We start from the raw sequence: 14,964 nt of genomic DNA on the forward strand, positions 1-14,964 counted from the left end.
GCAGGGCCAGCTGAAACATGAGTCAAGCAGATGGAGACTAAATGTCACCATTATTGCTAACAAAGATGATACTGGAGAACATGGCTTGTGGGCAAGGGAGCTTCCTAACACTGAACCCCAAAGCCAGGCAGACTTATCTATACAGTTGTAGACAGTGTGGACAACTGAAGCCTGCCAGCTGCCCTGGCAGAGCCTGCCACTCTATAAAGTTTGCAGAAAGGAGGAGCAGAATAGGATCTGTTCTCTCTGCAGACAGATACCAAAGAGAAAAAGGAGGAAGAAGGGGCTGAGTCAAACTTGCTGAGCTCCTGTTCTCCAAATTTCCAGTTAGAAAATTCATTCTTCCCACAGGGCTGGAAAGAAACCCAGAATGTTATTGTAATGGATTCCTTTTCTCATGGAAATAAGATGCTAGGGGAAAGGAGTTTCCTCTTTCCAACATTCCTCAGGTTTTTGTTCTCTTAGCTCCTTGGGCTTAACCATTAAATTCCAGGCCAACTGAGAGCATGTCTGTCTCCCCTGCAGGAGGAGATCACCAATCTATGATGACAGTGCAGCCCCTACCGTGGGCACATCCCCCCACCCCTCCCGTCCAAATGGTAACTATTTTTTTTTAAATTTATTAATTAGCTTATTCCCTGCATTATTGCCTGCATGGGGTCTTCATTGCTGTGCACGGGCTTTCTCTAGTTGTGGCAAGCCAGGGCTACTCTTCCTTGCAGTGGCAACTACTCTTTATTTGTGTGTTCTCGTGAGCCTGGTGGTGAAGAGTGTAGCTACTGCCCTCAGAAGGCAATTTATTGACTGAAGTAATTATAGGCAATGCTGAACTCCAGCTGAAAATTCCCTATTTCATTTTTCATTCCTAATTACATCTAACCATGTTGTTTAGAACAGTCTATCAGAGGTTCTGCAAAGAGATTATATGACACTGTAAAGATGCTTCAATAAAAACATTCCAGTAAAATACTGATGTCCTTGAGGAGGCTCCTAGATAGCTTCTTCCACAAGAGGGCAGACAGCAGTATCAAGCAGTATCAGCAGTATTTCGTCTTGCGGAACTGAAAACCACAGCCACAGAAAGAGAAAATGAAAAAGTAGAGGACTTTGCACCAGATGAAGGGACAGGATAAAACCCCAGAAAAACAACTAAATGAAGAGGAGATAGGCACCCTTACAGAAAAAGAATTCAGAATAATGATGGTGAAGATGATCCAGGACTTTGAAAAAAGACTGGATGCAAAGATCAAAAAGTTTACCAAAGACCTAGAAGAATTAAAGAGCAAACAAACAGAGATACGCAACACAATAACGGAAATGAAAAATACACTAGAAGGAACCGATAGCAGATTAACTGAGGCAGAAAAGCGAATAAGTGACCTGGAAGACAGAATGGTGATCATCACTGATGCAGAAAAGAATAAGGAAAAAAGAATGAAAAGAACTGAAGACAGCCTAAGAGACCTCTGGGACAACGTTAAACGCACCAACATTCGCATTATAGGGGTCCCAGAAGGAGAAGAGTGAGAGAAAGGACCTGAGAAAATATTGGAAGAGATTATAGTTGAAAACTTCCCTAACATGGGAAAGGAAATAGCTACCGAAGTCCAGGAAGCACAGAGAGTCCCAGGCAGGATAAATCCAAGGAGAAACACGCCAAGACATACAGTGTCAAGTTGACAAAAATTAAAGACACAGAAATGTTATTAAAAGCAACAAGGGAAAAACAACAAATAACATACAAGGGAACTCCCATAAAGTTAACAGCTGATTTCTCAGCAGAAACTCTGCAAGCCAGAGGGGAGTGGCATGATATATTTCAAGTGATGACAGGGAAGAACCTACAACCAAGAATACTCTACCCAGCAAGGATCTCATTCAGACTCGATGGAGAAATCAAAAGCTTTACAGACAAGCAACAGCTAAGAGAATTCAGCACCACCAAACCAGCCCTACAACAAATGCTAAAGGAACTTCTCTAAGCGCGAAACATAAGAGAAGAAAAGGACCTACAAAAACAGCAAGAAAACAATTAAGAAAATGGTAATAGGAACATACATATCGACAATTACCTTGAATGTAAATGGACTAAATACACCAACCAGAAGACACAGACTGGCTGAATGGATACAAAAACAAGACCCAATATATATGCTGTCTACAAGAGACCCACTTCAGACCTAGGCACACATACAGACTGAAAGTGAGGGGATGGAAAAAGATATTCCATGCAAATGAAAATCAAAAGAAAGCTGGAGTAGCAATACTCATATCAGATAAAATAGACTTTAAAATAAAAAATGTTACAAGAGACAAGAAAGGACATTACATAAAGATCAAGGGATCCATCCAAGAAGAGGAGATAACAATTATAAACATATATGCACCCAATATAGGAGCACCTCAATACATAAGGCAAATGCTAACAACTATGAAAGAGGAAATGCAAGGCAGAAATAGAGACACAGGTGTAGAGAACAAACACATGGACACCAAGTGGGGAAAGTGGGGAGAGTTGGGGGGGAATGAACTGGGAGATTGGGACACCAAATTGTACACTCTAAATATATGCTGTTTATTGTCTGTTAACTGTATCTCAATAAAAGTTCTTAAAAAAATTAAAAAAAAAATACTGATGTCCTCAATTTAAATATAACCCCTCTACCATTGTGAATTTCCCAGGGAGAAATTAAAGTTCTAAGATTAGATTCTCTGTCTGCTTGAGTTAAAGTTAAAAGGCATTAAAGTCTAAAACTCATCCTTCCCAATTTCTGATTCTGCTCGTTCTGAACCACAGGGATTCTTCATACCTGGAGAGAACTGTGGTTCTTTCAGCAGCCTGAACAGGGTCTCACTAGAACTACTAGTGTGGCTTTTTTCTAATCTCAGAAGTTAGACACCACATTTCTGTTATACCTCACTTTCTAAAAAAGAGTATCATCAAAGCACTCAACACCAACAAAATTAAACAATAGAAAAAAATCAATACCAAGATCTTCAAGTACTTATCAAGACAAAGTGATGCTCCCAGAACCTTGCACTTTCCATAAAAAAGACTCAGTGACATCTTGATTTGGGCTTCACCAGGATGCTGGTCTGTCTGTGAAAGTGATCTGAAATCCTTGATCTGTACACAAACTCAACTGGGAGGAAGCTCGCTCAAGAAGTTAACGCTGGCAACATGTTTTATGATTCCTGTGGGAAGAATCAACACATTTCTCTCAGGGTGACCTATGAGACTGTAGGAGGTCAGAATACACCATCCCAATATATGCCACTCTGGCATAAGGATTATTTGGAGCTGAAGGCAATTGAGAAAAAGCAGGCACGGGACGAGCTCTCTGCTGTCCCTTATCTTCTGGAAAATAAGGTCACAAATTCCCCTTGTGAGGGTATCTCCCCCGCTCCTGCCCCCAGCCCCCCACTATCCATACTAGGAAGGGAATAATAACTTCCAGTGATACAGGAGACAGGATGGCCCCATGAGAATCTACACAAACAAAACCATATATTTCCCCTATACTTGCCTTCCTACAATTTGCTGCCCCTAGAAGCTCAAAGTCCTTTCCATTTGTCTTGACACTTTTTAAATGTAACCTCTATTGTTCAAATGCTATAAAGACCTCCAAGGTTAGCTGTTACTTTGTAAGTTTTCTCTCTTTCTGGGAAGACCCTTCATCATGTAAAACTTTTAACATCAAAGAAATTTGTATGTTTTTTCTCACATTAACATGTCTGTTGTCAGATGATTTTGCAGACCCAGACAGAGAACCTAAGAGGATAGAAGAGAATTTTCTTCCCCACAAGATTTTTGCACTCTTGCAAAGTTTAGAAATAGCAATGATGGCAAGCCCAGTCATGAGTCTGTTTCGAGAGATCTTTCTCTCCCATCTTGAATCTTAAACGCCTCTTAACTTCCATTTCCCCTTTGAGCCCTCTTTCACAACATCCTCTGATCCACGGAATCTGGGCTCTAAATAATGAGCCTTTTATTCCTGCTATTGCCTTTTGCTGGGTGTGTGAAGCCTGCCATGCAAGGGGAGTTTCTCCTTCATTCCCTCATTTGTTTCAGCAGGAAAACATCCTCAGCAGATTCCTGAACTAAAGCTGTTGTTGATATTTCTGGAGGTTGAATCTCTAGGTATGTTAGGGTTAGTTTCAGATATGAATGATAGAAAATCTAAAATAACAGGGGAAAGACTGAAGTTTATTCTGCTCGCATAAATGTCTAGGTCAGCATTCCACCGCTGGTGTAGTCTTCCATAGTGTCAGGGATCCAGATTCCTTTGACACTGCTGCTCCACCATGCGTGGCTTGGACCTCACTGTCCCATATGCAGACATCTACATCCTAAGCAAAAGAAGGTAGGAAAGGATGAAAGTAAAGAAAAGGGTGCTTGGATCCAGTTTCTTAAGGAAGACATACGAGTACAGGCATACTTGGAGACATTGCAGGTTGGGTTCCAGACCACTGCAACAAAGTGAATATCGCAAGGAAGTCACAGCACCTTTTTGATTTCCCAGTGCATATAAAAATTATGTTTATAGTATACTGTAGTCTATTAAGTGTACAATAGTGTTGTATCTAAATAAACAATGTACATACCTTAATAAAATAATTTATTGCTAAAAAATGCTAACCATCATCTGAGTCTTCAGTGAGTTGTAATCTTGCTGGTGGAGGGTCTTGCCTCAATGTTGATGGTGCTGACTGATCAGGGTGGTGGCTGCTGAAAGGTGGGGTGGCTGTGGCGATTTCTCAAAATAAGATAGTAATGAAGTCTGACACATCAATGGACTCCTCCTTTCATGAACGATTTCTCTGTAGCATGCAATGCTGTCTGATTGCATTTTATCCACAGAACTTCTTTCAAGATTGAAGTTAATCCTCTCAAACCCTGCTGCTGCTTTATGAACTACGTGTATGTAATCTTCTAAATTCTTTGTTGTCATTTCAACAATTTTTACAGCATCTTCACCGGGAATAGACTCCATCTCAAGAAACTACTTTTATTGCTCACCTTCAAGAAGCAACTCCGCGTCCATTTAAGTTTTATATGAGATTGAAGCAATTCAGTCACATCTTCAGGCTCCACTTCTAATTCTAGCTGTCTCGCTATTTCCACATCTGCAGCTATTTCCTTCACTGAAGTCCTGAACTCCTCAAAGTCATCTATGAGGATTGGAATCAACTTCTTTCAAGCTCCTGTTAATGTTGATATTTTGACCTCTTCCCATAAATCACAAATACTCTTAGTGGTATCTAGAATGCTGAATCCTTTCCAGAAGGTTTTCAACTGGCTTTGCCAATTTAAGAATCATTATCTATGGCAGCTATAGCCTTAGAAAATGTATTTCTTAATAATAAGACTTAACAGTTGAAATGACTCTTTGATCCAGGAGCTGCAGAATGGATGCTGTGGGAAAGAAAACATTAATCTGGCTGCACATCTCCATCAGGGATCTTGGATGACCAAGGGCATTGTCAATGAACAGTAATATTTTGAAAGGAATCTTTTTTCTAAGCAGGTTTCAACAGTGGGCTTAAAATACTCAGTAAACCATGTTGTAAACAGATGTGCTGTAATCCAGGCTTTGTTGTTCCATTTACAGAACACAGGCAGAGTAGATGTAGCATAATTCTTAAGGACCCTACATTTTTTAGAATGGTAAATGAGCACTGGCTTCAACTTAAAGTCACCAGCTGCATTAGCCCCTAAAAGGAGAGTAAGCCTGTCCTTTGAAAGCTTTGAAGCCAGGCATTGACTTCTCCTCTCTAGCTATGAAATTCCTAGATGGTATCTTCTTCCAACTGATGAGGGGCATTTTGAAATCTGTAGTCTAAAGCTTGCTGAGCAGGTTTAGTTAATCATTAATGAATGTATAGAGGGTGTAGAAACGATTCTTACAGAGTGAATTGTAATCAGTCAGAACTGGGAACTGGGAAAGTGATCAAAATAGTCTGATGATTTTTTGTGTGCTTGTTCTGCTTAAATGTTTTGTACCCAATTTGCTTTGACTGAAAGAAACTATTACTCATTGTAATTAACTTGCCACAATCTGTAGCCACTGTAGCCAATCTGAAGAGTATGGGAATTGTGCAGTCCAATCAATAGATGCCAACGTATAGCCTAGTATGATCTATAAAAAGGAAAATCAAGTCTGTAACGGGGCCCAGAATTTCGGAGCGTTAGCTCGTCTGGGTCCGTCGACATAAATAAACCTGAGTTCTCCAACTCTCTGAGTGCTCTGCTTGGTTTCTCGCGGAACCGGTTTTCCCGCAACACAATAGATGGCTGTTTTGTCTACCTTGGAAATCTATTGTATGGTATAGTCACCTTCATAAATTATCTTAGTTAGATCTCCTGGATAATTTGCTGCAGCTTCTATATCAGCACTTGCTGCTTCACCTTGCACTTTTATGTTATGGAGATGGCTTCTTCCTTAAACCTCATGAACCAACCTCTGCCAGCTTCAAACTTTTCTTCTACAGCTTCCTCTCCTCTATCAGCGTTCAGAGAACTGACAGTTAGGGACTTGTTCTGGATCAGACTTCAGCTTAACGTAATGTTGGAATGTTGTGGCTTATTTGATCTTCTATCCAAACCATTAAAACTTTCTCCACATCAGCAATAAGATTGTTTTGCTTTATCATTTATATGTTCACTGGAATAGCACTTTTCTTTTTTTGGGGGGCTGCACTGGGTCATCATTGCTGCACATGGGCTTTCTCTAGTTGTGGCAAGCAGGGGCTACTTTTCATTGCACTGTGTTGGCTTCTCAGTGTGGTGGCTTCTTGTTTTGGAGCATGGGCTCTAGGCACGTGGGCTTTAGTAGTTGCAGTGTGAGGGCTCAGTAGCTGTGGCTTGTAGGCTCTAGAGCACAAGCTCAGTAGTTGTGGCGCATGGGCTTAGTTGCTCTGTGGCATGTGGGATCTTCCCGGCCCAGGGATTGAACCCGTGTCCCCTGCATTGGCAGGTGGATTCTTAACCACTGTGCCACCAGGGAAGTCCCTGGAGTAGCATTTTGAATTTCCTTCAAGAACTTTTCCTTTGCATTCACAACTTGGCTGTTTGGTACAAAGAGGCCTACCTTTCCTTCTATCTTACCTTCCAACATGCCTTCCTCACTAAGCTAAATCATTTCTAGCTTTTGATTTAAAGTGAGAAATGTGTGACTCTTCCTTTTACTTGAACACTTAGAGGCCATTGCAGGGCTATTCACTGGCCTAAGTTCAATATTGTTGTGTTTTAAGGAACAGGGAGGCCTGAAGAGAGGGAGAGAGATGGGCTGGTTTGGGGTGCTCATGGCACCCCAAAACAATGACAGTAGTAGCATCAAAGATCAATGATCATAGGTTACCATAACAAATATAATAATAATTAAAAAGTTTGAAATACTGTGAGAATTACCAAAATGTGAGAGTCACGAAGTGAGTAAATGCTGTTGGAAAAACGGCATGGATAAACTTGCTTGATGCAGGGTTGCCACGAACCTTCAATTTAGAAAAAACACAGTATCCGAAAAAAACAGTAAAGCAAAGTGCAATAAAACAAGGTATGCCTGTACCCTGAACTGCGAGAGAGGCCGAGAAATGTAGTCTTCATTCTAGGCAGCCATATACCCAGCTAAACATTGTTATTATTGAAGAAATATATAAATATTGGGGGCAACTGGACTACCAGACTAATTGCACTGGTGAGAAGCACACGGACCTCTGGTGAGCACTCCTCCTGATTATCACCTTCTCCTGATTTTGACTGGTTCAGGCCTCCAGCACTATTACTCTCTGCTCTGCCTTTCCAAGCAAGAGAGGATATGTCCTAGTGCTCAGTTTCCCACTACACCTTTTGGGGAGGAACAGCAGAGTTGATCACAGTATAACTGATTTCTTAAGTTGATCCCTTTCCTTCCCTAACATGTAGGCCTAATAGTATTTGTAGGATCTGATCCTTCCTTCTCGCTCTCTTTTTTAAAACTCTCTCCTTTCTGGCCCAGATGATGTCACGTTTCTCGTCTAGATTTTGTCTAATGGGGTCTTCCGTTCTGAGATAAAAGTCACTAGGTTCTGGTCTGCCAAAGGCAACAACTGGTCAAAAAAAAAAACCCTTGAGCACTCTCACTTTTCCAGTAGTGGCCTGTATCCGTGCTCCCTCTGGGATAGTCAGTAGTTTCCTGAGACTTTTTGCTTACATTCTTGTTCAGTTCCTTTGGAATTAAGTTATTATTTCTGTCCTTTTGTTCCAGATGATCCCCCAAATATCTACCAATTTAAGAAAAACCTCTTAAAGGAATGAAACACCCAGTACAGCATCCTGTCCCTTTTATCTGCTGGTCTGTCCTTCAATTTCATTTTTCCTTTAATGTCTAACGGACCTGTTCTCTAAAGTCTCAACTTCGTCTCCAAAACCACCTTCTCCTTCTCAAAGCTTAATTACTCTTTATTTATTTTGTTCTCATCCTGCCATTGCTCCTATTCTAAGACTGAAGCACATTCACTCCAGACATTCCTTGACTTCCTGAACAAATCTGACTCCTAGAGACACAAGTTTCTAGGCACAGGACTAAACGCCTTCTTGATCTTTGGTTTTAAAACAACTTAACTGTGTCTTTAACCTAGGTAGCTTTTTCATTAAATAAGGGCTCCCATTCATTGCTTGGTGCTTTTCAATGAAAAGCCTTGTACGGGCGTTTGCACAGCTGGAGGCTTGGAAATCTAAAGCCTTGGTCATAGTTCATGTAATTTAAAAATCCAGTCAATTTTGGATCACATGGTGGGAGATTACACTTGATATTCTGGACAGGCCATACCATATGACTTCAAGATTACCCTTGGGGCACTGCCTACACAGGCTGGCATTAACAACTGAAAACTAGAACTTCAGACTCCAGTGCCCTCTATCACACATGCCATGTAAAGAACCCATTTGTAAAGAAATGACAGAATTAGAAAATTACCATTTTGCAAACCCTAAAAAAATTCTAGATAACATATACCAATGGATACTAAAATGGCTTGATGGGGAATTTTATAATGATGCATCAGACTAACAGCACCTGAACGCACTGATCAATTCTGACATCTTTAAAAGCAGCACATCTGATATCATGTGTCTGATGTGATGTGAGAGATAGCACACGTTATCTCTTACGAATTATTCTTGTAAAAGTTTTTTTTTGAATACAAATTTTTAATGGAGCTTCTAGATCTACCAGTTTGCAAGAAAAACTGGTGATAGAGGAACATGTTAAATGACACAAAGAGCATATGATATCTATCCAAACTCAGGAAGTAAGAAACAAATAAGTGGCAGTTAAAATGAAAGGGGGCATGAACTGTTATACACAAGACCCTAAAGGACCACACCAAACAAATGCAAAGTATATATCTCAGTAGAATCCTGATTTAAGCAAACCTACTGTAAAAAGACATCTTAGTTTTTTTTTAGTTTGTTGATCCTTTTATAAATTTTATTATGTAAATACAAAATACATATATAGTTGGCCTTTGAACAACACAGGAGTTAGGGGTGCTGACCTTCCAAGCAGTCAAAAATTCATGGATAACTTAGATGGTTCTTCCATATCTGGGGTTCTGCATCCTTGTGTAAGTGGATCCACACAGTTCAGACCTGTGTTGTTCAAGTCTACTGTGCTCCAATATGCCCTCAGTTTTTAACACAAATAAATATGCATAATAGCCCCATGTTTTACCTACTGTTCTAAACACTCTTCATTTTTTCCACTTCACAAAAAATCATGGAGATTCTTCCATATCAATACATATAACTTTTTCATTGTTTTTGATAGTTAAGTCCAAAGTATCTATGAAGATGTATGGTTAGTTTTTTTTTTTAATAAATGTATTTATTTATTTATTTATTGGCTGCATTGGGTCTTCATTGTTGTGTATGGGCTTTCTCTAGTTGCAGTGAGCAGAGGCTATTCTTTGTTGTGGTGTGCAGGCTTCTCATTGTGGTGGCTTCTCGCGTTGCAGAGCACGGGCTGTAGACACTTAGGCTTCAGTAGTTGTGGCATGTGGGCTCAATAGTTGTGGCTCGCAGACTCCAGAATCACAGGCTCAGTAGTTGTGGCACACAGGTTTAGTTGCTCCATAGTATGTGGGATCTTCCTGGACCAGGGCTCGAACCCATGTCTCCTGTATTGGCAGATTCTTAACCATTGTGCCATCAGGGAAGCCCTTATGGTTAGTGTTTAAAACATGTACCACTTTATATAAAAATTGTCCCACTAATAACTTTTACAGCAAAAGAAAACCTCATTTTTTTCTTGGTCCAGGATCCAATCCAGGGTTACACAATGTGATACCTCTCTGGTCTTCTTTAATTTGGAACAGTTACTTCAGTCTTTGTTTTTCAGGGCTTTGATTTTTTTTAAGAGTAAAGGACAATTATTTGTGATGTTTTGTCTTCCTCACTGCATCTTATCAGGAAGCATACAATGTTTGTCCTGTGACTGGTAACACTGTAAAAAGACATTTTTGAGACAACCAGGGAAAACTGAAAACATATGGTATTAAGAAGTTGTCATAAACTTTGCTAGATGGTATAATAGTATTGTGGTATGTTTTTAAAAAATGGTACTCATCTGTTAGCAATATATACACTGTAGGGGAAAGTGAAGTTATTTGCCTTGATGTCCATTTCTAGGGAATTCAGTAACTCCAGGTAGAAAACATAATAATAATATAGTCAGATCTTGATTATTCTGAAATAGTGTCCAATTTGTGCATTATCCAGGACTTTGACCATTATTCCTCTCTTCTGCGGCTCCTCTTTTGGTCACTACCTTTGCAGCTTACCCAATGTAGTACAGAAAGCACAAATCTGTCAAATTTTGTGACTTGTTGGATGAAGAAAGCCTGTGGGGAAGAGACTGAAACTACTGGTTGAAACTAGGTTTATAAATAATTTGAACATTTCATTTCTTTGTGATTTGCATGTCTTCTTTATTATAGATAAATATGAGTCTAATGAAATGAGATCCTTTACAATGATTACAGAATAAAAGTTTAGAGCCCAATACAAAAAGTCTTCATTTTATTTAGTTTCTATTTTAGTTTTTGAAAAAAAAAAATTCATTTTTAAAAAGTTTATTTTACCAAGCATTAATCCTTTAAAGTATTCTTTTGTGTCTGTCTCATAGTAGAAAACATGAAACATTGTTTCTGTGGCAGTTTCTTCTAGTTTTTCAAGGACTCCTGTAGCAGCAATTGGTTCAAAATACTGCTTTGTTTCAAAGCATGCAGTTTAGATGTATCTTCACTAATGATGGCAATATTTCCATTTTGTTCCTGAGCTGTCAGGTCACTTTCACTGTCAGATAGTGTACATAGCAGAGTGTCATTTTCATAGGTTGGAAAATAATACCTGAAAACAACCATAGATATACTGAATAACGAAAACTATACATTTTCCAGAAAATTTCTAGGCAGGTGAATGTACACATTACTATAATTTTGCTAGGTTTCCTTGCCAACAATTTCAACCGCATTTTGCAGAGGCTGTAAGGGAGAGAACTTCTGAATTACTTTTTTCTGACCTTTACTGGCTGACATCAGTCTTACTAGCATCCTTGCTAGCCGGCAATTCAGCCTTTGCGTGATCGCTACCATAACAAGAGGCAGCCTACTCCACAATCAGACAGCTCTAGCTATTAAAAAATACCTCCTTGTATAAAGCTAAAAATGACATCCCTCTCATTTCTACTCAAAAGTCCCAATTCTTCCCCAGGGTTAACAAAGTTCAAATACAGTTACTCTTTCATACACTACTCCTTCAAATATCTGATAAAAAAACAACTGTTTCCGCTTGTGGGTGCCCTGCCCCCCCCCCCCACCAACCTAATCATTATTATTTCCTTCATAACAGATCATAAAAAATTAAAATGTCTATAGAATTTTAAGTCTATTACTCTTGTTCCTTCTCTGGAAGTTAGTTCTGAAATCTAAAGCTTTCAACCTATATAAGAAGAGTTATAGGAACAGGGTCTCAGGTCAATCCAGGGCTGACTTTGCCTCTCATAAATCTGGAAGTTTCTATAGAGGAGAAACTAGAGTTTTTTGGCTAGATTACTGGGAGCTCTGATTTAACATTCCCTTTGAACAGAGGACCCTCCGGGGAGCTAGAACTCCACAACCTCTCAGAGGTTCCCTCAACTGAGATTATCCAGAGTGATTTGAGAAGCATTCTAGGAGGTTAGACTGGCAAAGGATACCTGGAAGTCTGATACCATCTCAATAGGTAAGTATCAGTAGAACAGCTTAATATTTTTAAAAGTGTCAAGATGCAAAATATGTATTAAAAGCCCTAGAGTTACAAACTGACAAAGTAATTTTATTTCTAGGAATTTATCTAAATGAAATAATTAGATAAGTGTGTAAAACTGCAGGCATATGGATCTTAATTGTATCACTATAAGAGCAAAACATAAAAATTCTAAATATCTAACAAATTAGGGTATATCAATATAATGGAATATTTGGCAACCATTAGAAATGATGCAACAGATACACACTGGATATAAAAGATGCTTATAAATACTCTGTTAACCAAATATAACTTAAAAGTCTGTACTTCTATATCTATCTACATCTATCCATATCTCTACACCATAAAATCTGAAGTAGTTGGTTACATCTGTAACGGGGATTATTTTAAAAACATGGTTTCTGAAGATTTTTACTTTTTACAATAAACTTGCATTTCTTTTTTAATTTAAGTTTAAAGGATTTAAGGGATGAAATAATGGAGAATGAGCAAAGAAATACATGTCTGGTTGAGCAGTACTCACTGTGGCTGATCCCATATCTGTTTTTCAGGAAGCAGTGAAGTATGTTTAGCTTCTTCCATGTGGGTTCTTAAGTCTGTTTTGGACTTGAACTTCTCATGGCAGCTGTAACATCTACGCTGGTGAATTTGCCTTCGAATGAAATTGACCAGTTTCACTTGCTGATAGAAATTCAGTCCTGAAAATGATAGTACATAGAATTATTACACAACTGGTCGGACCCATTCCTGCACTGTTATAATTTTTTAAAAGAACCACTTCTCCTTATTAACCAACCTGAAGAGGCAGTGCAATTTTAAAGCACAATAACAGATACCAAATAATAACAGCCAATACTTACATAGGGTTTATGTGCTAGGCATTGTTCTACTCACTTTCTATGCATTAATATCAATACATTTAATCCTTGCAATACCCTATCACATAGGTGGTGTTACTGTACCCACATTATACATTAGGAAACTGTCCAAGGTTGCACAGCCAGTAAGTGGTAGAGCCAAGATTTGACACCAGGCTACTGGATCCACAGCCCATGTTCTTGAATATTAATATATTATGTATACAACATATATACATGTCTATAAGAGCAGCAAAGTAAAGTAACACATTCAAGAGTCTAGGAAAGTAGCTGGTGAGTTGAGGTGTGGGAAGTGAGCTTTTTATGGTCTTGGATATATTAGCAAGCCAGTACTTTATATCTTCATGACCCTAATCTTTCTATCATAGTGATCCAGTTGGGTATATCTATAATAAATAATCTAGCTACACCACCAAGCAACATAGAAAGTGTTTTACATATATCATCTACTCTCTATAATATTCTTTTGACCTGAGGACTAATGTCACACAGCAAGTAAGTGCTGGAGGTAAAATATGAACTCTAGTCTGACGTCAAAATCTTGTGTTTTTTCTACTAAACCCCTCCACTTTCTTTTTTCCTTTTTTAAAAATATTTATTTTATTTTTTATTTATTGGCTGCATTGGGTCTTCATTGCTGCGCACAGGCTTTCTGTAGTTGGGGAGAGTGGGGGCTACTCTTCATTGTAGTGCATGGGCTTCTTATTGCAGTGGCTTCTCTTGACGCAGAGCATGAGCTCTAGGTGCGTGGGCTTCAGTAGTTGTGGCATGTGGGCTCAATAGCTGTGGCTTGTGGGCTCTAGAGCGCAGGCTCAGTAGTTGTGGCGCATGGGCTTAGTTGCTCCGCTGCATGTGGTATCTTCCCAGGGCAGGGATTGAACCCGTGTACCCTGCATTGGCAAGTGGATTCTTAACCACTGCGCCACCAGGGAAGCCCTAAACCCCTCCACTTTATGATAGATATTAACCACTAACTTGTATTTTACTTGAAGCAATCATATATGTGGAAAAGAAAGACTATATAAAATAAAAACCATATTTGAATATTATAGTTCAAAATGGTTGTGAATCACTGCTTCAGGCAGTTCTGTTGAGACCATCTGCAGAGAGACACATTTTGGCTGTGCACTTTCCAATCATGACTGAAGAACACAGGCATCGTTTATGGCATGGTGTATAAAAAAATGCAGCATCATGGAAAGCAACTTCTGAACCAAACTTACCAAGTTCTGACTTTATTTTGAGGAGATCAAATTCATGTGCATCCTAAAAATGGGAATGAATATATTTGTGAGCATATAAATTATTTACTCTTTCAGGCTGAAGTTATAAACAGACAGCTTACTCACAGGAGTCTGAACACTGTAGAAACCCAATCTCGGTTCATCACCTGCTTTTGAAGTCTTTGAAGTCTAACTGCTTGCCCCCACATCCAACTGCTTTATAAAGCACAGTCCAAACAAGTCATGTCAATCAGTTAAAACATTTTAATTGTTCACAGATTGTATCTACAGTTTTTACAATTTACTCTGTGTGCATTCTGTAGTCTGACAAAAGTATTCTCAGTCTTTAGGTAAGATGTGGCCCTACTGTACTGTGTCTGGACTAGAATTATGAATATAGGTTCTTTGCTCCACAAGCAGATAGGTAATTTTAAAAATTCCTCTTTTTGTTTTATGCTGTCAAATACAATGTTTAAAACTGCAAGTTTCTCATCACTTATATCTTCCCACAAATTACATGTCTTGATTTTTATGATGCATAGACTTATCTTTATTCTGTTCCATTCTTGCAGTT

The 14,964-nt window shown here is 39.0% G+C and overlaps 1 protein-coding gene across 3 annotated transcripts in view; it reads right to left on the reverse strand.

Annotated features, from left to right (window-relative positions):
- Positions 1 to 10,949: 10,949 nt before the first annotated feature.
- The window catches only part of ZNF277 (zinc finger protein 277), a 116,941-nt gene continuing 112,926 nt past the window's right edge, over positions 10,950 to 14,964 (reverse strand). For all 3 annotated transcript variants that reach the window (XM_057733996.1, XM_057733995.1, XM_057733997.1), the window contains exons 10-12: positions 14,391 to 14,433; positions 12,813 to 12,987; positions 10,950 to 11,389 (exon numbers count right to left, since the gene is read on the reverse strand). In XM_057733996.1, coding sequence (XP_057589979.1) covers positions 11,203 to 11,389; positions 12,813 to 12,987; positions 14,391 to 14,433 — 405 coding nt within the window. In that variant the 3' untranslated portion in view covers positions 10,950 to 11,202. The remainder of the gene's footprint in view (positions 11,390 to 12,812; positions 12,988 to 14,390; positions 14,434 to 14,964) is intronic.

The sequence above is a fragment of the Hippopotamus amphibius genome, chromosome 4, assembly GCF_030028045.1.
Source record: "Hippopotamus amphibius kiboko isolate mHipAmp2 chromosome 4, mHipAmp2.hap2, whole genome shotgun sequence".
In the NCBI taxonomy this organism is placed as follows: Eukaryota; Metazoa; Chordata; class Mammalia; order Artiodactyla; family Hippopotamidae; genus Hippopotamus; species Hippopotamus amphibius.